The sequence below is a fragment of the Excalfactoria chinensis genome, chromosome 14 (genome assembly GCF_039878825.1).
Source record: "Excalfactoria chinensis isolate bCotChi1 chromosome 14, bCotChi1.hap2, whole genome shotgun sequence".
Taxonomy (NCBI): Eukaryota; Metazoa; Chordata; class Aves; order Galliformes; family Phasianidae; genus Excalfactoria; species Excalfactoria chinensis.
This window is the reverse complement of record NC_092838.1, coordinates 11,720,615-11,745,392: the sequence shown is the minus strand read 5'-3', so window position 1 is coordinate 11,745,392 and position 24,778 is coordinate 11,720,615. Positions and strand designations below refer to the sequence as shown.

Genomic DNA, 24,778 nt, shown 5'->3' with positions numbered 1-24,778 from the left:
GTTGTGCCATCCGACAGTTTTGCAGCCAAAAAAACCCAACCCACGCCAAAGGCAAAGCCCAGTTCGGATACAGCAGCCACACCGGCTGGATCTCAGCTGAGCGCTCATCTCTCCCGAGCGGCGGACAAAGCGATGGATAAAGGAACTGGAACCGCTCGGAGAAAATGATTTTGCAGCCAATGTTCTTAAGCAGTCTCACAGAAGAGAGGGAGCGAGCGGAGAGCGCTTCTGCTGCATCACTGGGCACATTCAAAGGAAGGAGTCAGCGTTTCCTGCACTGCCAAACGTTATGGATGTTTTTTTTCCTTCTGTCGCCTTTCCGTACAGGTTTTCTTAATATTCTTCTCCCTCTCCTCCTCCCCGTCATTTTTTGAACGATTATGATTTAATCGGAGCCAGCACCAGACGCCGGTTTCTCCTCCAGAACCAGCTCTCCCTATTTGTTGTGATCCCCGTAATAAAAAAGCGAGAGAAACCGCGAACAGATGGCTCTAGATATCGCAGTGCCGCTGCCTTTGTTTTCCTACCGATTTTAAAGGCTCCTTTTTTTTTTTTTTTTCCGATTATTATTATTTTTTTTCCCCGATTTCCTTCCCCCCCCGCCCTCCCCCCTCCCAAGTTCTTGATGATACTGAGAAATGAGGACCTATCGCTTTTAGCCTCTTTCTGTCGCGGCGCCTATGGAGATAACTTTATTGACTTGATCGCTCGCTGCTCGACCCGCCAGGAGAGCACCGGAGCCCCGGGGGGGGCGGAAGACCCGCGCCCGCTGCCGGCCGACCCCGCCGCCTCCCCTCCCTCCCTCCCCCGCTAATTCATCAGCCGCTCCCGGCCATGAAAATGCTCCTGGTCCGCAAGTTCCGGGTGCTGATCCTCATGGTGTTCCTCGTCGCCTGCACCATGCACATCATGATCGACCTGCTGCCTCGCCTGGAGCGCCGCGGGGCCGAGGGCCGCCCGGGCTGCTCCTGCCCTCCGCCTGCCGCGCCGCCCCGCGCCGCCCCGCGCTGGCCCAGCAAACACACGCTGCGGATCCTGCAGGACTTCAGCGCCGAGCCGGCCTCCAACCTCTCCTCGCAATCGCGGGAGGCGGCGGAGCGGGCGGCGGGCGGCGGAGGGGACGCGGCGGCGGCGGCGGCGGGCGGGGACGGGGGGGCGGCGGGGCGGCCTCGGCGGCTCATCGCGCCCGGAGCCCCGCGCCCGCCGCCCCCCGCCCAAGCCGCGCCGCTGGCCGCCCTCTTCCAGCACCCGCTGTACCGCGCCGCCCTGCCCCCGCTGGCCGACGGCGACCTCCTCTTCAATGTCAACAGCGACATCAGGTTCAACCCGCGGGCGGCCGAGCAGAGCGAGTGGTGAGGATCGGGGAGCGGGGGGAGGAGGGGGCGCGGGGTCGGGGCGGAACGCGGCGCGGTGCTGCCCTGCGGCGCTGCCTTTTTCCGGGGCTGTTCCCGAAGAATTGGTGTCACGGCTCGGGGTGAAAGGGAGGGATTCGGGCTCGAGGGGTATGAGAAAGGGAGCGAAACCGTCTGCAGGCGCAGCCGTTGTTTTCCTTCCAAATTTGCCCCGAAATACGGGACGTAACGCGGCAGTGCCGGGAGCAGAGGGTCCCCAGGATGCTGCTTGCAGCTGCAGTCAGAGGCAGATGCTAGCCGAAAAGCAGTGCGAGGCCGGGCTCAGGCACAGCACAACCCCCTTGCCCTGCACCTTCTCATTTGCAGGGGCTGAGCAGTCCGTCCCACCACCAACAGCCTCACTTTTCTCTAAAGTGAGGTCTAATGTCACAAAGTTCTGCCTTTGGGCTTTGATCGGTTCTCCAGTTTTCATCCTCAATTAATTCCTGGTGTCCTGGCACCTCCGTAGCCCTCCAGCCTTCAGAGAGCTCCATTGCCTCTGCGAATGGTTTGTTGGCTGGTGGGAAACGCTGGGAAATCTCAATGAGTGAGAAATCCAAAGGCTTGTCTAATCCAACAGCACCCTCTTCCAAACACGCTGACATTGTAGTGTTTAAACAGCTGCATTGTACCAAGCAAAAGCTCTGTGAAGCTGCGGAGCTGCCAATGGGATCCGAACATTCAGAGGGAGAGGATGGATATCTCTGATTTCTACCTCCTGCATGTGTCAGTGGTCCAGGCCCTTCTGCTTAACAGAAGCGGCTGTGAAGGGAAATAACTGACAAAGTTCTGGTTTCCTTGAGAAAAAAAGTCCAATGTCAGAACATGGAATGATGGCTAAAAGCATGGGAGGCTTTTGGGTGGGAGAAATGTGGCTGTGTCACATAGGTGGAGGGCGAAGCTGTCCCTGATGGCTGCAACACAGCTGCTGCTGAGTGTTTTCCCCCCAAGTTCCCTGAGCAAACATGGAATGTAGCACTCAGGTGTCGTTCTCACAGTCCTTTTCCATATCAATATGGTGCTGCCAAGGAAGGGGCGACCCACCCCGAGTTACTCTTTAGCAGCAGGTTCAGCTGAGCGGGTTTCTTCTTATTCTCCCTGATTAAAAGGAAGGAGGGAGAACATTGAGTCCGACAGGTCAGCTTTCTGCTGCACTGACTTCCAGCCCCAGCTCTGCTAAATAAAACTTGAGGACGATGCTTTTCTTTGGGTCCAACTTGTAAGAGATGTTTGCAACATGATGCAGTCTACACACAATGTCAACCCTGCAGCTCCACATTTCAGCTGTATAAGGGCCTCTGTGAGTTCCTGGTTATGTCACTGTCAGTTTAGCTCCTGACTTTCATGGGCTTCAAATAAGGCATGAAGAGTGGAGGTGCCAATCTGGCTTCCCCCACCTGCATGGCCCTCCCCAGCCCCATTTCTTGGTGCCTGCTACAATCTGTAACAATATTTCTTTCTCCTCATTTATGGTATTGCTTTTTTTTCCTCCCCTTTCCCTTGTTTGTTTTTTGGTGGTAGGCATAATGAAGAGAACGAAGAGTTTTTGCCAACTGGAGAAACCTCCATAGACTCCTACCCAAACTGGTTAAAATTCCACATTGGCATCAATCGGTACGAGCTGTATTCCAGACATAACCCTGCAATTGAGGCTTTACTACAAGACCTGGTCTCCCAGAAGATCACCAGTGTTGGTATGTTTGGGCATTAATGGTTTTTATGGCTATTTGCTTGTCGTTCACATCTCTGTTTGAATATTAATGGCTGTTTTGCACGACTTCTCTCTGTGCCTACAACGTTGCTTCCTGACTTCTGTGCTCATTTTCCTTGTTAAACAGAAGGAGATATTGCCAGCTCTGTATCACCTGAATAATTGAAAAGTCTGCCAGGAAGGCAAGCCCTCATTCATTTCTGATGTCCTCTGGTTATCAGGTTGAAAGCACCCTATTTAAAGAAAAAAAAAGGAAGAAAAGGTTAATGAAAAAATCACAGCCAAAAGCAGATAGCATCCTGCCTGAGCAAAGCGGCTGCTGCTTGCTGGCCATTATTTAGGACTGAATCTGGAGGAAGGAGAGCAGCAATGAGCCACAGCCCTGCAGCCATGCAAGGAGCATCGGGCATGGGGGCTCAGAGGGGCTGCATCCCCCTGGGCACAGCTTAGCTCTGCTTGTTCCACTTGGAAACCCACGACAGGGATGTGCCCCTGTCAGCCTTTGGCTCCGGTTAAACAAGGTGACAGAGTTTGTTGTTGTTGTTTTATTTTTTCTCTGGGGCTGTTTAATGACAGCGTGTGTCTCTTCGAATTTAGCTACGGAGCTGCACAGGGAGTGAAAAAAACCCGCAGCCTGAATGAAAGCCCTGCACTGCTAAACAAGCACAGCCCGTGGGCTGCAGCGTAGAGCTGCACAACCACCGGCCTCCAAGAAAATGGAGTGCCTTGTGCTGACCACAGAGCTGCTAAGTCTGTTTCAGGGGCATGAAATAGCAGCTCTGTAAAAGTGCTGATTGCAGGGAGCCACCGCGGGATGAGGTCACCAGGTCTTTAACCCTGCAAGGCAAAAATTCCCCTGTCTTCAGCAGGAAATGGTCCCTGCAAGAATAGCACCCGTAGGCCTATGGTGGACATTTCCATCACGTGAATCCCAGCAGCTGCTGAACAGAACTAAGGGAGCTCCTTGGTCATCAGGAGTGCGCTGAGCACAGATCAGCCGGGATGGGGGAAAGACAGGATGCCCTGGGGGGGCTGCACATTCAGTTATAGGATTGGAAAGGTTGGCAAAGACCACTGAGACCATCAGGTGCAAACATGGATGTGTGCAAGACTGGCAGGTCTGCTCTGAGCTCTGTGGGGTGGAAACCTGCTGCTGCAGTGCATGGTGCCCAGCTGCTGCCCTGCAGGTGGGAGGACAGGGTCTGGGGGACAGCTGGGCTTGAGAAAGAGGACAAACACAGCTTGTTTATTAACAAGTGTTGGGTTCTCCATCCCTACAGCTCTGGATTGGGAGCACAGGTGCGATGGCTAAGCTGTGTGTTTTCCCATTTCTGGCTCAGAAATGGCACTGCAGGCAGCAGCACAGTGCCAGTGCTTTGCCCCGCATGCACATAGCAATTCCTGCAGTAGCAGTGATGTGTGAGCAGGGTCCGAGCCAGCTTTTTTCAGCATTAGCAATGCTCTGTTAGCACATCCTTTGGGAGAGAAAAAGGTGTTCTGCCCTTCCCTGCCCCCCTTGCAGAGCCCTGAGCAGTGAGCAGGTTGTGCCCGGGTTCTTGCAGGGGGGATGCTAAGCCAAACTGCCCTCTGGCTCAGCTGCTGAGGTTCACACAGAACACATCAGGCCCAGCCATGGTTCGGACTGCATGGCTGCCGATGGAGCAGTGAGATGGTTAAGGTTGATGTAGGGATGCTCAAGAAGGGAGATGGGAAAGAGAAATAATAGGTTACTCTTTGCTCAGTTTGAGCTTCTGGGCATGTTGCTTAACCTCTCTATGCTTCAGTTAACCTAGCAGCAGTGTTGTTACAATAAAAAGAGTGAAGTCCTGACAGTAGTGACGTAAGTGGAAGTTTTGTCATTGGCTTCCCTGAGGCCACAATTTCACCAATGCATCGTATAGATGTGTCATGAGGTTTTCATTAATTATGGTTTTGATAGAGCTTTGAGATCAATGTGGAGAAAAGGCCAGAGCCTGCAGAGGAGGGCTGATGATTAACAGCCGTTTCCTATGGGACTGTCTCTTTGCTAATGTTTAAACAAGTCAGGGCCTCTTATGCCCCAACATGAAAGCACAGAACTGTGCTTTCTATCAACGATTCGGTATTATTTCCATAAGCTGAAATATGAAGTGCGTTTAATAGAGGTATCAGTCACTGTGGGAACTGGGCAGCAATCCCAGCATAACATGGAGCAGGGAGGTGGAAGGAAACTTCTGCCTGGGTCAAGAAGACGGATAGGAATGTAGCTGGGTGCTTCCACAGCCTCTGTGGGGCTTCAGGGGCTCTCGGTCGGATTGCAAAGCAAGAAGAGCGTCTTGCTAATATGCTTCTTTTAATCCATCTTTTATTTCCCTTCGCAAATTCTTTGGATGTTTAAAAATATGTTTTAAAATAACATCTGCCATTTTTCAGCTTTACTGCAGAGCCACAGCAGGGATTCAAAAACATGTAAGCTGATTAATAAAGAGTCATATATTTGACCAAAGGACATTTATAGGACTTTTACAGTCCTGCAGATTTTCCAATTGGGCTGCATTTTTCTTTATCCTCTTTGCTCTCTATTTGTTTTTTTCTTCAAGGCAGCAGCACAGATTCTAGGTTAGAAGTAAAAATAAATGGGACTCTTCGTGGCATCCAATCTTCAGGCTCCTTTTTGTAAGCAGGACAATTAAATACGCAGGCTTACATGCATTAGATGAAATGGGATATTGCTCTATCCAGTCTTTTCCCGGCGTTCAGATTTGCTGTGGCTCTAATGGAATTAGGTGATTTGCCGTGTGGGTTTTTGATACCTTCAGTAATTAGATCCAAACTGCGGCTAAACAGCTTTCTTCGCCGCTCCGCTCTTTCCCTGCTCCCTTTGCATTATTTATGGAGGAGAGTGGTGACCGGATTGATCCTACGCCATCTATCAGCACTGCTCACACGGCTCCGTAATGTGCAGCGTTGTTTTAAAATGAAAACGGTGACAGAAGCAATTCCCAAGAGCAGGGAGCACCAAGGTGACATTTTCTTGATGTTAAAGTTTAAACGGAACAAAAGCATGGATGGGAAGGAGCGTCACATTCAGCTCCCACAGTGACACCTAGAGCTGGCCTTGAAAAGGACAAGGTTACTCAGAGCTTTGAAGCTGAGGATGTGTTCTGTGCCCTGCATCAATAGACGTAGCTCCTATTCATTCTGAGCAGCATAAAGGGATAGCTCTTAATTTGATTTAATTCAGTGAAAATTTCCCCCTGCCATAAATAGGAGCCTGGAGAGAATTGTTTTCCATTGGGCACCGACTTCTAGTTTGCAGAGGAAGCACACGCACAGGCAACTGCACGCTTCCTTTGCCTTTCAGAACTGTTTATTGCATGCATCAATAACCATGGTAGGCTGTTTTCTTGCGTATTTACAAAACGTCTGTGCATAATTGCACAGTGCTGTCAGCAGTTTAACAACAAATATGGCATGGTGCATTGTAGATCTTCATCTCTCACGTGTTCCTGTCTCTGTGCTGAGGGACTGTGGTTGAGCAGAACAGGCTTTGGTGATCGATGGGTTGAGTGAGTTGGGTTTGAGGTTTGGGTTCTTCTTTAGTTGTCTGGCTGGAAAGATTTGGAAACATACCTGATTGAGTTCATTTCTGAACCTGCAGTGCCTTTGGTTTGTACAGACAGTAATTAGGAAGTAAGCGCATGAGATTACTCATGCAGTGAAGGAATGCTGCAGTTAGGCAAGGTGGACTCTGCTTCAACATAGGAATAAGAAAAGAAAGAGGGAGGTAGACAATAAATATTAAACTTAAATTCTAGTGCTGAAGGGAATTATAAAAATCTCATCAAAGGAAAGGGAAAAGTGCTGCTGAAAACGTAATGCAGTGTAGCACCATTGATTTACTGTATAAGGAAACAGCGAATCAGCCAAGAGTCAACAGATTGATTAAGTGTACAATTCCAGATGAAAAGAGAGGACTTAAAGTGTACAACAAAGCCGCTGAATGGTTTCACAGATCTCTTGCCTATCAGAATTCTTTACTATCTCGACTAAAGCTAGAAAGGTCATTAAAAACAAGTTAGCAGGATTGGCTGAGCCAGAACAAATTAAGAGATGATGATAGTTTGAACTTGAAATCTATTCTTTACAGCTTGTCTGGGGCCATGTCTTTAGCCCAGGGCAGAGTATTGCTTGTTAAAGCCAGTCGTAGAGTCATAGAATCACAGAATGGTTTGGGTTCGAAGGGACCTTTAAGATCATCTTGTTCCAACCTCCTGCTATAGGCAGGGACACCTCCCACTGAATCAGTCAGCACTCTCATTCTAGATTTAAGCTTGACCTATACAATAGGATCTGAATGGATCTGGACATCTATTTCAGCTGTTTGCACATCCCAGGCTTTGACTGGATCTTGTTGCTCAGTCATTAGCATTGCATAAATAACCAAAACAAAGTGCTCAAAGGTCCTTTTGGAACTCTCACTTTCTATCAGAAGACCATATATGCCAGAGTTATCATGCAGCAAAACCGAGCTGGAAAGGCAGATAAATTCCAAGTCCTTTTGGGTCAAATCACAATGGGCATCACTGGATTTCTACTGAGTCTGTACTAGATGATTTAGAAGAGGGAGACAGAAACCACGTAGCATACAGGTATAAAAACAGGCTTGAAAGATAAAGGGTAGTGCATCTTTTATACTGATGGTATCTGTGGATTGGGAGGGGTATTCACTGGGATGTCTTGTACTGATGAGTTTTCAGGAAGAGAAGGAGGGGACAGGATGGAAGAAGTAGCAGACGCGACGTGTGGCTATGTCAGAAAACTCTGAAGGCATTTTTAGAGGCATGATTCAAAAGTCCATCAGAGAAAACAGAAAGAATCTGTCTGATTTTACTGGTCTTTGGTTTCTAATCCCTCGGACCCTCCAGGAGGAGGATATCTCAGGGGATTTTTTGCAAAGCCTCCTAAAATTAGGAAGATTTCTTATCGCTCCCAAAAGATCTTGCCCCGGGGTAAGAGGAAAGTTTAATGCTGCATTCCCTTTCTTTCTACTTTGGGGGAAAAGAAAGATTTTGAATTGCTTGGAGGTAAAATAGCAATGATTCTATTGGGATTTGGTTTGAACACTGTGCCGGAATGTTCAGGTGCTGTAGAAGAGGGAATTTGAGATATTCCTTTTCCAGAGCTGCTCTCGTTGTTACAGTATCTTCAGAAACCTTAAAAACAAACAAACATGAAATCAGAGTTTGACTAGAGGCTCCCTTTGGAATCAGAACAGCATGACATTGTGAGACCTCTTACAAATTATATAAGCTCACTGATCATAGACAAGACAGATTGCGATGGCGTAGCATCTTCCAGTTTCTTGTAAAATGGTGTATTCTGCTCCAGGGAATTATAGATTCTTCATAATCATTCTTATGGGCAGTAAGTGACAGCACAAGGACGTCTGCAGATAAGCCAACAGTGTTTGTCCAGGATAAGTTCCTGGAAGGTGATGTGGCTATTGCTGTTTGCCTGGGGTGACCAAAGGGATGTATTTAACTGAGGTTTGAGCAGGAAAGAAATACAGCTCAGAAAAGGAGAGGGAAGCCAGTACTCTACAGTAACAGTAAGGGTCAAGGAATGTAATCAAGCCTGGAAGTTCTAGTGAGTTACCTCCAGTGAGACCTGCTCTTCTCCAATTGCCACCCCCATGATTTGGGCACCTTCCTCAGGCTCTGCTCCCCATTCTATTTAATTTAAAGTTGCATTGAGGATCTTATTGAGTTCAGCAGGATAGTCTGGGCTCAGCACCACGTGTTTCTCTCGCTTTAGGGAGGGAACATTAGATGTTGGACTTGCTGCATATGAATCTCCTCTGGCCTGTCCAGTGACTAGCTGAAGTGGGAATGTCTGGGAGCCTGAAGAACGTGGAGGGAAGCCAACATGGAGCTCATATGACGTTGGCCACAGTGCCGATGACTGCCAGCATACTTTGTTACAAGGCCCCATGCAACGCTATTCCCGTCAACGTCACCCTCTGTTTTGGAAGGGCCCGTAGTTTTCTCCTGGCAGCAGCAGTGGGACAGCATCCCAGCCAAACTTCTGTTGGGCTGAGGCTACTATTGCAGCCAATTAAGACAATACAATAAGATGGATCTAAAAAGGCCGAGAGATGCTTTTGTCTTACTTCAGCTCAATTCTTTCTGACAGGAAACCAAGCCTCTGTGTCTCATGGAAGAATTATGCTGAATTGTTAATCTTCTTCATACATTCCCCTTCTCAGTGATGACACACTCTCTGTTGAGTTCAGCTGCTAACAAAATCATTATCTGTCGAGTGGCTTCAATTTGCTGAGAAACCAGTCAGCTTAATGCATCTGATGCTTTGTGCTTAGAAATAGGCATGCTGGAACATCCTTTTTTCTTCTTTGCATTTCTGTGGTTTCCTAAAGCCTTGGCTTCCCAGCTGTACCTCAAAATAGGCTCTGTCCTTCCCACTTCTCTGATGAGCTTACAGGATATTTGCTATATTTTGGACTTATATGGCTCAGGGAGGAGAGGGAGCCAGGGTCTAAGCCCTGAGCTATTCATAATTCAACCAAAAAGCATACATTATGTAAATTTGAAAGAAAAACCGTGCAGTCTTCATTTGTTGTGATCAGTTTGCAAGCAGCTGTACTGAGATTGGTGATCTGGGGAGGATTATACCTGACAGAAAGGACAAAGTTCTGCCCTTTGGGCTCAAGACACATTACTGACCTAACTGAAGACTTCCCACATGAATAGGGTTGCAATTACAGGTTGTGCCTTAAAAAGGCAGGCAGACTCTGCTCGTTTGGCAGCAGCTGGGCAGGGATGTTCATGGAACAGCAGTGGGTCTGTGTGGATCTTTGTAGGCATGAGGCAAGGGCAGCTCCAGCTGCCTGCCTGCTGTCCAAACCAAGCCGAAATGTTTCCAGAGTGCATGGCTGGGCTGTGATGTTCCTGGGGCAGCACGTGTCTGCTTTGGGATGGATGTTTGCTGATCTTCGTTGCCTCCAGGCTCTAGGCTTGGTAGAAAAAAATGCCTATATCCTTCCCTCAGGTGCAGATCAACTGACGTGCTCTGCACAAGAGAGACAGTTTGGCACATGCAAACCACATACTTCCGCTTTACCTGTTCAGTGCAAGTTATTTAATGCCCTTTAATTACTAATTATTTATTTGTTCCTTTGGGATCAACTGGTAATGCAAGAGAAGGCAGGGGTCAGCAAAACAGCAAGGCAGAAGGGATTTTGTTCTAAGGGAAGTGTAATCACACTGACCAGATTTACATAGCATTCTGTTGCAAAAACGTGGATTACACAGGCTGAAAGAGAGCTGTCGACCTACCAGTAATATGGTATGGAGAGGAGTAATTAAAAAGGCTTTACAGCTAGTGGCATTGCTTAGAGAAAGAGAAGGTACGGGTTATATAGGCTGAATAAGGGTGGCTCAACACCAAAACTGACAGAGGGAGGTAACTTGACTTTCATCTCATTCTCCAGTCGACACAGGTTTTTTCAGAACAGCAAAGAAAGGGATGGATGATGTGATCGTTTGTGGGAAGCGTTTTGAAAGGACTGACTCATCCCCACAGATAGGGCTGTCATGGCTCTCCCAAACAAGAAGTGAGTTAAAGAGTTAGGGTATGGGTCATTTCATTTATTCAGAGCAGTTTTGATTGAGACGGTGAATAAGCAGCTGGTTTGCCAAAGTATATATTTACCTTTTCCAGTAACCTCATCATCAAGTAGCATGCATTTTAGGAACTGTTACATTAAAATAAAAAAGGCTCTGACTTTAAAAACACTGTAATCTGGCTGTTAACACGATATTGTTCACATTGTGCAGATTGGTATGAATGAATGTCAGTCTTAAATTCCCATTAGCTCCCAGCTGGGATGTGAATTCAGTGTCTGAGCAGTCGGCCCCAGGTGCATGGGATGGACTGCAGCCCCTGCCACCCCACATCCCCGCTGCCTTCCCCACACAGCCAAAGGGCCTCTGCACACCTCTGCTGTCCTCTGCAACCACCGTGGGGTCCCCTGAAAGTTAGTGGATGGTTTTGGATAAATCTCCATTGGAGAGAGGAGATGGATTTACACACTGCTCAGCAGCAATGATTAAAATCACAGCAGAGATCAGAGGCTGCTCTAGTATCTGCTCATACTTTTAATTAAGGAGATGTCTGCTGTGCACTGGACTGTAATCCCAGCTACAGCTGGATTTGAAACCATTCTATCTGCCTCCCATTGCATACCTCTTGTTAGCAGGAAGTCCCAAAGTAGTTGAAGATGGAGAAAGCAGGACTCCAGTGAGCTGTTCCTATACCTGCTCCCCAGTCAGGGTGCTTGTAGGGACCACCATGGATCTACCCATGACCAACCGAAGAGGACAAAGATGTGTCAGGGAGTATGATCCATTTTTAGTGCTGGCCAGTAGCACAAATATACTCTCCCCTGTTCTCTGCACCCACTGGATAATCTGTTATCCAGTTAGGACTGCCCTGCTTGGTGCTCAGATGCCGCAGTGCTGCATTTGGTACAGAGCAAAGATACGTGCTTTCATTTCAAGGAAGCTGAATGTAAGTAGATCCATATGTAGCATTTTAAAGGGGTTTTGCTTTTTCCCACAGCAATGAAGTCAGGAGGCACCCAACTGAAGCTGATCATGACGTTCCAGAATTATGGACAAGCATTGTTCAAACCAATGAAGTAAGTGAAACGATGTCTGGCTGTGTTGTATAGCCTGTTGCCTCTTTCAAAGCCATTAAAAGATTGCTCTGGTATTGCTCGAGGTTGGTGTGGCTGATTGGCTAGGCTGGCTGCTCAATGTAGGGCTGTAGGGTATATGGAAACCTTGCTCTGTTGGACTGGGCTTTGGAAGTTACATTTCAGATGCATTTTAGTCTTCTCAGGAGTGTTATGCACTCTGATCTCTGTGTAATCTCCCATTATAAATACAGGGTGTTTTCAGCATTTGTTTTGTATGTAAATGTATTCCATAGGCTTGAGCTTTATCTAATGTCAGTTCTCCTCTGGAATATGATCACATGTGGGAGATGGCTCAAAACAGTTTTGGGAAGACCTGAATAGTATTTGTCTGATAAATTACAATTTAATCCACTGGTTGTTTGTATTGAAGAGCTGCATTAGTCATTTGGTTGTGGTGATGCTGACTGTGAAATGTGTTCATTTGAGAGTGGTGCTGCAAGGTAATGGACCTGGAGACAAGGGGAAGGACTGGGATGAGGCAGTGATGGTTTGCACCTGCATCAAGCTGTCCAGATCCCACTGAGATCAGAGAGGTTATTCAGACATAAAAGAGATGTTAAAGAGTTCCAACACCTGACCTCTGTGTTTGTGTTGTAATAAGGAGGATGACTGTGCTTGTTGTAGATGGTTTAGCAAAGACTCTGGGTATTGCAAAATGTTTAATGAAGCTACTCAATATCTGTGTCAAGGGTACCACTGGAATAATAAATTCATTTCCTTCTTTTGTTCCCAACGTGGAGAAGATACATTAATTATCTCTAGGATGGCCCATAAAAGAGTAAAGTAACTCAGAATGAGTGGTTTGAAATACATACTGGCATTGTATTATGGCTCTAGTGGGGAACGCAGCTCGTGGGGCAAGCTGCTGGCTGGGGCCTGAGATAAATTGTCAGTTTTACTACAGATCTTGCTGCAGACTGACCTCAGACAAGTGCAGACTTTATTTGATCTTATTTGACTGCCAGAAGGGACAAATAATTGGTTCCTGCTTCCTTTGACTCAAGCCTGAGCAGGAGCTCACCTTGTGTGCGTTTATCCTGGGGTTTATGTGGAAATCTGTTGAGTTTCCAGGCACAAAGATATTGTGCAAAAACAAGACGCCTCCATGTTATTTCTCTCGTTACACACAAATTTCTCCATGTTTCTGGTGGGTCCATAATTCCTGGGAAGAGTTCAGAGGAATCAGAGATATCAGGTCAGAGGGAAAGTGCCATCAGAGAGCATCTACTCCAGCATCTTCCCTTTCCCTCTCTGCCTCTGCTCTGAATCGTTAGATCATCAGAGCATCAGTCCATGAGTCCAACCCCTACATCTGCAAGTTTGGTGCATTTAAACACAATTCCTATTTGTTTCCCATCCTTCATGGCAAACTAAGAACTGGGCACATCACATCTAGGGAGCCTTTAAGAACAGGGAAGAATCACAGTTGTGCGGTTGGATTTTACGTAGCGTGTGATTTGTTTCTTCTCCATTTGCTGAGATGCAGATAATTTCAATCTCTGTCTTTGGTATAACATTGTAATTCTGGGAATGCTAATGAGGTTAAATCAAAAGTTTACTGCTTCTACCCTGCCTTGGCAAGATGATGGATGACAGTAGATGTATAGCCACTTTCCTGTACAGAAGCAATTACTACCATCCACCAGTACGACAACAAAAGATGATGATGTCTTAATCATTCCCTTTGCTTAATGCGAAGGGCAGCAACATCTTATTTTCTCCCTGATCTTTGGATTAAATACACATCTGGAAAAAGCAGCTTTAGAACATTCAGCATCTGTGTTCCCAGGCACCACACCTTACAGCAGCAATGCTGCTTTGTGTTGATCATTGCCAAGCACATTAGTGATTTTGAATAAGGATATTTGCAAGCATTTGTCTTCATTCTGGTAACGGCGAGCAGGGAGCCAGATGCTCGCCTAGTGTAAATCTTCTGAGCTTCTTTGGCATCTGGTCCCATTGGCCTCTTTCACCAACTTACAGAAATGTTTGTAGCATCATTTCTTGATATGGAAATAAGCAGCCTGGAACTGAAAACAAGGGAGCAAACAAAGTCCGTCTTTTAAAGAAATGAGACTTCTTGTAGGACCTTACTGAGCACACAGACTGTTTCTGGTGCTCCCTCTGTTCTGCAGGGTACCCCACTGATTCAGGCTTCACACAGCTATCTGGGCCTTCCCAGTGCAGAACACCAGAGGAAACTCACAAATCAGAGCCATACGTCTCCTAAATATACTCTTGTCACAGCACTGATGGTGTAAAGGGCATTAACAAAGAATAAGTTAATTAGAGAAGCATGAAACCTCATCTTAGTGATTACTTCTGAGATCAGTTGGTCAGTGGATGGTCACTGTGCTGTCAGCTCCGTGGCTTTTCATAGTAGCAGAAATTATGTTTTTCTCTCTCTGGAGCTGATACGGCCCTTCAAACAAGCAACCTTCACAAATCCCAGGTAATACACTTGTTAAATAGCATGAAGTGCCCAGCTGCAAATGAGAAACCGGAGCTTGAGTTCATCCCCTCAGTGCTGGAGGAGGCAGTAGGGGTTACATCCATACTGAACTGAACTGCATTACTGATTTTCAGAGGACAGGATTGGCATCAGTAGTATTTCAAGCTTGGTCACAAGGAAAGTTGATAATCCTGCATTTCTCACCCTGTCTAGAATCTGGAGTTCTGATAGCTGAATGGCGTGAGGTCCACAGAGGGTAACATTCAGGGGTGGGCTGGTTTGCTTGGTTTTGATTCATTTGAACTACCTGGAAAGCTGGTTTTGCTACATATAGCTGCACTTGGCATCCCCTGAACTGAGCTAATGCCTCTTTGAGGAGGATACCTGCACAGAATGGAGACATGGGAGCCTTTCCCCATCACAGTCAGGTATCTGCTCATGGGAGGAGGTGTCTCCATCCTCCAGCAGTGTTTTCTTTAGGAGAGTCAAAGCAAAATGTCCTTCCTGGGTAGTCTCTTGGAACGTGCAGAACATGTAGGACTTGTTCTGCCCTGTCCCAGCCTCCTAATTCCATGTTGCATTCATCCAGAGCGTAATCCAGCTCTGGAAATACCCAGGAGGGCTTTGGAAATGGGGGAAACAGAATCTGCCCTCGGCACTTCTGTGCTCAGTACTTGGCGTTAACTGACAGCTCTTCATCTGGTCATCGATTCAGGGTAGTGGAGCAGATGAGAGGCAGGGAGCTTAGCAGTCAGGGAAATGTGATAGTGGTAAATAAAGCCCCATCAGCTGCAATTATTTTATTTATCTGTGGCTCTGCTTCTTCATTGCTGAAATAATTGTCCATAAAGGATTGCAGAGGAAGCCAAATCTATTTATAAATCCTATGGCCCAGTGTAGATCCCTTTGCTAGTTCCAAGTGCATCATAGAAAAAGTGAATATTTGCTAAAACTCCAGGGAAGATTTAATGTATTTGCAATGTATCTAACAGCTAATGTGTAGTTTTATTTAGCTCATAAGACTTCAATCATACAAAATTATTACCATATGGGACAGGAAAAAAATAGCAGCCTCCTCTTCTCCCATGATTAGTGTGTCTAACTTCGTTAGTATTGTAGAGCATAAAAAAATGATCTACGTGATCACCAATAACTGCAGCCACAGCTTTCTGCATGACTTAGCAGATAAGGATGGTGTACAGCCATAAATTCCAAAGGGTTTTGGCTTATTTGTCCAAAAAGAACATGTGCTTCATAGTTTTATTTGGTTTCCTTTTGTTCTTGCGAGCTGGTGGAGTTAAATAGCTGGCTCAGCAACAAAGCCAGCATACTTTTTATCCCTCCCAGTGCTTTATTCTTGAAGAGGGGGATCCTGCGCCAGCAGTCAGTGTCAGGACTCCTCTCAATGCCAGGATTTTGAGAGAGGTTTTTACAGCTCCTTATGGAGAAGCCAAATAGAATCAAGAAGAAAATGGTATCTTGTGATAGGAATTGCGAGCAAAGTGTCGGACAGTCTGTGTTTAAACAATGGCATTTCTCACCTCCAGTTTTATAGGCTGCTTTATATGAATGTGTAAGAAGGGTATTCATTAGGAAATCTTTGAGGTTCATTTGTTCTGTTGAAGAAATACTACTATATCTTGTGAACCCTCTTTTGACCAGAAGAGGTTAAAGCCAATTCTGTTCCAAGTTCAAATGTTGCCTGATATTTTTAACATCTTATTTCCCTTTCTCCTCCTGTTTTTACAAGTCCTGATGTAGGATTGGTGAGAGCCACGTGGCTGCTCGCAGTTACAATCTTTAATAAAGCAGAACTAATTAGCATCAGGGTGAAATCAGGCCAGAAGAGACTTCTAGGGTCATGAAGCCCAGGTTCCTTGAATTGTAGGCAATCATCTCAGGAAATCTCACTCATAAACAGATCCAACCTCGCTGACCCCATTTTTGTACCCTTTGTCCCTTCCGCTCCTCCTGAAACCCACTGCGGTGGTGTCTGTTGTGTTTTGCAAGGTAATTATTAATTGCAGTTGAACAGTTTAATCACAGAATTATGTTTTTGTGACTATGTAGAAGAAATGCCTCACGCTGACTCTTATTTTGCTGGAGTGTCAGCATGGACAAATCCCCAGTCCCCAAAGGCAGCACCCTTCTTAGTGCCAGCTGCAAGATAAGTTGTCAGCATGTGCAAAGGTGCTGCTTTAAAGAAACAAACCCAGCACGCTTGCCTTCTGGCATCTGTAACACTCCTAAAGCTCAAAGATATAGGCACTGTTAGCTGGGTTGAAATCTACTAGCCAAGGTCATGGGGAAGATAATATATGTGCTTCCATTGGCAAAGCACCACTTTTTATTGACTTTCAAATGTCATAAAGACAAAGGATTAACAGCCTTCTTGAAGTTTCTCTTTGATTTTCTTTTAGGAGTGCTCAACAAATAATGCATCTTTTGATAGGGTTATTAAATAGGGGGAACAACCCCCATGATATAAACAACTGTTAATTGTCTCCCTACCATTATATCCCCTTCTTGAAGCTGTAGTGTGACTGCTGTACCTGTGAAAGGCAAGCAGACCAATTAGCTCATCATAATTCTTACAACTTAGTGCAGTCGTAAGTCAAGACATAGTCCAAGTCAGAGGAGTTGAAGTGAACTTAGCATCCGGGTGGCTGGAAGATTGCTTTCCTTATTACATTGCGTATCATGCTGTTTTGAGGAAATACGTTTTGCAAACCTGTTGCATTTCAGTTGGCAGGCATCCAGTATAAACATGCTGTTATAAGTCAACATGGCAATTAAATCAAATTGCAATGTTTTCTTTGAGCTGCTACAGAAGTGAGATATGCATACAGTAGCTGCTACTCTAGAAGCCTTCCAGGATTAACACTTGGGCAGGCCAGAATGTGCTGTGTGAAATCCAGCAGAGCAGTCACTGGTCGAAGTGCAAATCCAGCCATCGGGTTTTGTAACTCGGTTTTGTTGCTGAGCTGTGTTACTGTGCTGCTCCCCTAAGAACTCACTTTCTGCACAAGGCGGGTTGCAGGAGACCCAAGGATGAATGAGCTGGTTTGGAATGCTGGCGTTAGTAATCCCAATATCCATCTTGTATAAGTGCATTTTAAAACCAAGAGAAGTGCTGTTTTGTAACATCACAGAGAATAAATGCTTTTTTTTTGCTGCTGGAAGTACCAAACCATCATCAGATATTCTGTGGACTTCATCCATGAGATTTTGGTCTTTACAAAGATGCATTCAAATCTTTACCTACCAAATCCCTGCTGAAATATTTACCTCGCTCAGATTGACAGGCAGATTCTGCTTCCATTTACCTCAGGAATGAGCCTGGAGTAAGCTAGATGAATTGTATCACTTGATACTTGAGTTGTGTGAGATCTGAATGTGGGACTTAATGAAGACAGCAGAGGTTGCCGTGTAGTATTTTAGTTCTTCAACGTGTTGTGTATTATGAATGAATTGTTTTTCTCTTTTCTAGCTAATCCTGTTCACCAAACCATCCTGCAGTATCTCAGTGCAAATTGTGTTTTAGCACTCTGCGGTGCCGGTGGTCCAAATCTCATTTATGCAAATTGGGAAATTTGCAGTGACTTTAAGGAGAGCTGGATGGGGATTGATGCTGACTGATAGCACTGGACAGTAATGAAACTCAGTCTTCTGTCTGCCAATGTGCACCGCGTTCCCCCTTGCCACAATTCAGCAACTGCTGCCTGAAATATTGATCAATCCCATCCAGCCCAAGAGCAATCTGTTCTGCAGTTCTGCAAGCGTGTTTATGAAATGACCCCAGAGTCAAAGTCTGCAAAGTCCAGGTAGCTCAAAGGTTGTCTGCTTGGTTTAGGGTCTGTAGGGACCAATGTCAGAGGCATTTCGCCAGCCAGAAAGAGGAAAACAAACCTCTTTTCCTCTTTTTGGCAGCAGCTCTGTTTTACTGTCCATGCCGAACTGCCCTGCGCTGAATGGTGTGACCTGGTGCTGCTGGGAGCAGAGCTTCCTCCCGCAAACCAGAGCTGTTGTGCAGGGTACCACACCTCCATGGAGTTCTGCCCCATCTCATAATGGGAGCAGAGTACCAGGCAGCCACCTTCACTGATGGTGAATTCTCCAAAACTCCCCCATCCCTCACCTCCCCATGGCATCTGCAGCTCCTGGCAGGAGAAGGCTTTACTCTGCAGCCCTCAGAAATCTCTGTGACTGGAGCTGTTTGCATGAATAATCCAAATCTTGCGTTTTCTCTTCACCTTGTTTGTTAGGGTTTATTCTGCATCTGACAACATGATGCTCAATGTCCATTTTGGGCTCTTGTCTTGTACACAAATGGCCACAGGCTGTACCTGTCCCTCATCACCTTTTTAAGAGAGAACTGGGTGGGCAGTCCTATTTCACAGTAACGTGTCTGCACATATGAAGCTATTGATTAGCTTTCTACCTTAGTGCTTAGAGAATGTCGCTAATTAGTCTATAGGAACAGAGCCTTACTGCTGCATTTTTTCTTTAACAATCAGATACTGCTGCAGCTATTTTTTCATGCAGTGTATTAGGAAAGAGGCGTTTTCAGTGTCTGATTTTAATCAAGCTATTTCTCCCTTTTAATTTTCTACATACCAAGAAGTGCAGTCCTGTGGATTTACCTTTTAATCATTTTTAGTTCCTCGCTTTCCTGTCTAACACATCTTGCCCTGTGCTGGCAGTACAGAAAAGCAGCAAACGTTACTGAGGGAAGAGCTGGCAAGAAATGCATAACCTGTGATTTACTGCAAAGTAACAGGGTTTGGCACACGGGGGACTCGGTGTCGCAGTGAGGTAAGATGCCCTTAGTAAATCTAAGCAAAAAGGATGTGTTCAGAATGTTCTCAGTAGGATATGCAGATAATGTTACCCTGAAATATTTCATGGGATTTTTTCTCCATTGCTCTGCAATTTATAATCCTTAAACTAGGCTCAAGAGACCGAAATTCAGGAAGGGAAAATGATTTGTGCAGGAGTTGTGGCATAAACCAGAGGCTGAAGCCATTGGGCTGTGCAGTGTTTTATCTCCAGAGCTGCACACACAGGTTTGTCCTGGCAACCAGTTGTGTTGTGTTCATCTCCTCCCTTGGGGGGAGTAGATCTGGGAGGTGTTTATGGAGCAGCGTCGTTGGTCCCTGTGGTCTGAGCATCCCCACCATTTGGAGGATGCAAGTAGGGATTTGGCCACTGCTGCTGAGACTGGAAATTCGTTTGCTCTTCTAACAGTCACCTTGTTGCACCCCTCAGCATTTCTGTGTGTACCTCATGTTAGGGACGGCTCCCTGCAAACGTCTGTGGGAAGGGGCAGGAAATAAGCAGCAGTGAATTAAGTTCGATGAATCAACTTCAGTGTCTGAGGCCCCGCGCTGAGCTTTGCCATAGGGCAGCAGTTCAGGTCCCATGGTCAGTGACAAGGTGACAGCATGGTGACACTGGGGGGGGGACACCTGCATTTGAAGTGACAGTGACTTGCAAAGTGAGACAGGGAGGCTTTGGTGAACTGAGATGCTGAAGAGAAAGAGCACGGAGTACATCCAGATTATGCCACTGGCATGGTGCTGTCAGTGACTCACTGTTGTAAACAAACAATGTATGTTTAAAATAGCCCTAATAGCTGCTAATAACACAGCTTTAGGACATGCTGGGCATCTCCAGTTGTTGGTTGTTTTTTATTTAGATTTCATGTTCAGTGTCTGCTTCAATAGTCTGATTACTTTTTCTTTCTAACTTAACATTTTCTACCCCACTGTAATGTTCTGCATGTGGGCAAATGGAAGTGAGAAAGCCTGAAAGATTCATTTACATGTGAAGAAATAGCAGAAAGCCGGAGTAAATAGCATCTGCAAATGTGTGGGAGCTGGGGAGCAGGGAGGACAGCAAAACTGTTGTAAATAGAAGCAATTTAAAGAGCTGCATTATGCGCTGAGGATAACAAAATACCCCACCCGGTGCTTAATCCGGATCCTTCCCAGCAGCAGAGTCCAGCTGATCCTGTTAGCACTTCGAGCTCTTTCTTTAAATCTTATTAATGGGAGGTCTGAGTCCTGCATGCAAGGCTGATCACCAGGCCAGAGGACAAGCAGTGCCATGGTTGTGTGTGGGGACTGCTCTGGGCGGCGGTGCCACAGACTGCAGCACGCAGTTGGTCAATGGGTTTTGAGCTGCTGTGATGTGTTGGCATGAAGCACTAAAGGAGACATTGAATTAATGTGTAGGATTAGGGAAGATCCAGCTGTGTTTATGCTTATTATTGTCTTTAGTTTTTGATGCAACCTATTTGTGTTTTGTTTGGTTCTACCTCGTGATGCACAAGAGGAGCTTTTCTACCTGGTCTATTTGTATTTCTCTGCATTTCGTGTCTGCCTGAATCGCCGCAATATGACAATCTGTGCAAAATTTTCTAACAAGACTCTTTTGCATCCGATTCTTTAGGGATTTATGAAGCAGAAAATCTGATTCCCAGGGCCTAAAACCCAGAGGTTTTTCAGCCTTTCATGTTGCGAGCCCAGGTTTTGTGCAGGGAGGAGGGGAGCACGGTGCTGCCAGCTCTGCCTCCTGAGGCTGCTGATGGCAGAAGCAGCTTAAAGCAAAATTCTGTTTTCTCTGCATAAGATTGAGATGTGGGTCCTGGCTGGGACCACAGATTGATGCTGACGTAAGGATATGGCACATCCAGGAGGGCTCATGCCAGCCCAGGGCAAGGTGGCTGTTTTTAACCACATGGACCCAATGCCACCACAGGCTTCTGTCTCCCTGCAATCCACACCAGCAGCCAACCTAACATTTCAGGTCTCCAACACCAGCGAAACAGACTGCCAAAAGAGTGGAGAGCTTCCCTTCCTCATTGTCTGCCTAATTACTGTTGTTCTCCAAGCCAGCTCTGAGTTAAAGCCATCTATTTTTGCAGCCTCCTGGCCTCAGGTACAGGAGCTGGTAACTGGGAGTTTAGCCCAAAACGTGCCCTTTTTGCTCTGCCTGACCTACTTGTCACTGCCCGCAGCAGCTGCAGAGTTCTGCTCCTCTCACTTCTTTGCTTTGCAGTCAGCCGTTCGGGCTGCCTACTGCATCACGGCGCCTTGAAGTCACCCTGCTGCGCCTTGGGTGTTTTAGGACAGAAGCTTCATTTTGTATGCATCTGTAGCACTCGAGGTACCAACACTGCCCAAAGCACTGGTGAAGCCTCTGTTGTGTTGTTACAACCCTGCAGGGCAGCATCAACCCGCAGCAAGCATGTGTCTCCAGGAGGTGTGAGACCCCCAGGGCTTCTGGTGGGTTGGCACTCAGGGAGACCATGCAGAAGAGCAGGGTTTTGCAGCATATCCAGGCCACCTATTCAAAGCCAGGCTCTTTTGGCACTCGTGAAATTGTCTGACAACTTGCAGGCAGGCACTGTGCCACACGAGCAGATGGGCATGGACAGCCTGGCAGCCAAGAGCCCGGGATGTTCATCTGGCAGAGGGGAGGCAGGGCAGAGCTCCTCGGCCAAATGCCAGTCCTGTGAAGTCACCGAGAGAAAAGCTGTCTCGGTGGTGGGGCTCTGGTTGGGGCGCGGGGTGTTTTGCAGTGGGGTGATGCCCCCACGGCTTCATTGAGCTCCACTAACATGGAGCTGCTGATGCAGTGAGTTCAAGCAGTCTTGATTCAAAGAAGCTGAAGAGAGGCTGCGGTGTTGTCCTCAGTTCAGCAGGTCTTTCTGCAGGGAATTCTGTTATTATTCATGGTTGTAAATGGTGACATGGCACTGCTGTGTGTGCACCTGAGCACCTGGTAGGCTGCAGCAATGCAGGTTGCTGGGCTTGCTCTGTGATGCAGCTGCTGGTCATTAATTAAATGTTATGAATTAACTCCCTAATCTGAAGGGAGGGAGACAGGGAGAGAGAAGCTCCTTGCAGGCCTGTGTCCCATCTTTGTGTGAGCATAGCCCACCCTTCCGCAGCACCCCACAGCTCTCTGCCTCTGGGGCTGATGGAGCTCGTAGGGACAGCAGGAGGAGCGACCCTGATTTCACTGCCCCTCCTTGGGTCACCCTTATTTCCTGACTGCCACAGTTCAAACCGATGGTCTGCAGGAGTGAGACTGTTTGTATGTATTCCTCTGAGTGCAGAGGAGGAGAAAGGTGTAGAAATAGATCTGTTGTTGCCTTTGAGCATCTCCTTGTTGCCTGCTGTGTAGGATGGGAAGGGTTCAGGTTCTGTGCGCAGTACAGCCCAGCTCTGCCAGTGGATGTTTGCATACCTCCTTTAAGGCTCGCCATCCTACACAAGGTTTCAAACTGAAATTAGGACAAAAAAAACCCATTGCTTCTCCTCCAGGTTAGCTGCAGTGTGGTGACCTCCCCTGTCTGCCATAGCCCCAGCTGTGCTGAGATCAGAGTCCTGTTGCAGCCAGAGCCGTACTGCGAGAGGCCAATGCCGCTCCTGCTGACTTCAGCTGGACTTTGCCGGTGTCCTTGAAGATGTTATTTGGCTCTGATCATTCTGAGCCAGCCCGTATCTTCCGCCAGTTGTGCCTCTAACAACATCATATGTCAGGCGATGGGATGGCGATTGCTTTATTTAACTTCGTCTGCATTCGCCTTTCAAGGAACAACAATGCGGCAAATCTGTGGACTATATGTGGCCTAAGAGAAGGAGCCGTCCTGTTTATCCACAGACATCAGAGCTTTATGTGAGTTCCTGGGGCAATGCCAGTCTTGATAAGACATCAGTGGTGCTGACAGGCCGATAGCCATCACCTCTGATGGGCATTTTGCTGATGGTTGTGCGAAGTTTTGTGTCTAATATTCTTGACCCTATGGGACCGTTTGGAAATGCTCCATGGTCCCTCTTATCTAACTGTGCTCTTATGAGATTATGGCTTTCTCTCTTCTCTCCCTTCCCCTAAAAATTCACGATAAAAAGTGGGATTGCAGTGTATTGAACCGCGTGATATCGCACCAATTCCTTATTGCGGTATCTTATGGATTTGAAGAGGTAACATTCTTCCAACTGTTTTGGTATTACTGAGAACTTTACTATCTGCGAACATAAGGAAGGTATTTTCTAGCTCACAGCAATGACTCCAAAGACCCAAAGAATTACACTCAGCAGCCCCGAGTTTCAAAGCCTGACATCACTGTGAGCAAGGAATACAAATCCATCAACAGGAGCGGGATTTTAATTGCTTTTGAGTGATTCTATAGAAATCTAAAATTGCTTTGTGGGATGAAAAAAAAAATCCCCACTTTTATCTGTGAAGAGGTTTTAATTCTGGTGAATAAAATAAGTGGCTGCAGTAATAATACACAATTTTTTTCCCTCTGACTGTGTAGCTGTTCCTTCAGCCCCTGCCTGCTGGGATTTTATCCTTGAGCAGTGAGACATCGGAGTTCATCAGATATTATAGGCGGCAATTGCCAAACCAGGAGAGGCCCTTTGGTGGCGAGAAGATTTGTGCTTCTATTACACGAGCTGTTAAAAAATGAGACCACCTGCATCCTTCTGCAATGTGACCTTCCCTAGCCAGTCACATGCTGTATTTTCTCTGTGATCTGATCTGATTTTAAGGGTAATCGAAAGGCCAGCAGTGCTTTAAAACACAACCTCCACTCTTACTTTTTTTCTTCCTTTTTTTTGTTTTTGTTTTTATGAAAAGAACCCGAACTTCTGCATCCATGCCTACAATTCACTTCCCTTCTGGTTAAACACGTCCTCGGGGAGTGCTGGAAAACAGCACTTCTGTTTAGAAGAAAAATAAATGAGCCATGTTTTTTCCAAGCAGTTTGCAAGGAAAGCGATATCAGAAGGTTGTCTGTATTTTCCCGTGTAATAGATAGCGGGAATAGCTGAACACGGTCTGTGTCACCAGAGACGGTTCCAGCACCAACAACAGTCTGAATATTTCCACTGCTTTGCCAAACAGAATGATTATTGAGCTCACTTTGGGCAGGGAGCAGAGAGAAGGAGAATCTAGTATTTATTTTAGTTAGTATTATTGGAAAGGGGAGGCTGGCAGCTGCACCTGAAGATCTGCACCCATGTCTTACCTGTGCTTCGAAGGGTGATGATGCTAACATGCATTAAGGACAGAAAACCTTCCTACAGAGGCCTTTAAAATATCTTTAATTATTTGTAGGAACAAATCCAGCCACGATTGTATTTTTTCAAGGACGATTATTTTGTCCTTTCTTGCATAACTACACATTTTAAAATACAGTTTAAAATAATTATTTTTAAATTGATTTTCTTCAAATTGGCCATAACAAACCAGACAAATCTCTTTGGGATTAATTTTCCACCTAGCTGAAGAAATTAACTATCGCTTTCTCCCTCCCACCTCAATGCCGTGGCAGAATGGTTACCTGGATACCCTGCCTGGAAAGGATGTATGTGCTGAAGCAATTTAAATAGCCTGATTTGTCATCTAACTGCAGACATCATTAGCAAAGCATTATTTGGCTGGAACAT

At 46.4% G+C, this 24,778-nt stretch overlaps 1 protein-coding gene across 1 annotated transcript in view; it reads left to right on the top strand.

Annotated features, from left to right (window-relative positions):
• Positions 1 to 702: 702 nt before the first annotated feature.
• FAM20C (FAM20C golgi associated secretory pathway kinase) overlaps positions 703 to 24,778 on the top strand; it is a 53,746-nt gene continuing 29,670 nt past the window's right edge. The window contains exons 1-3 of the mRNA XM_072349486.1: positions 703 to 1,352; positions 2,913 to 3,085; positions 11,722 to 11,800. Coding sequence (XP_072205587.1) covers positions 835 to 1,352; positions 2,913 to 3,085; positions 11,722 to 11,800 — 770 coding nt within the window. The 5' untranslated portion in view covers positions 703 to 834. The remainder of the gene's footprint in view (positions 1,353 to 2,912; positions 3,086 to 11,721; positions 11,801 to 24,778) is intronic.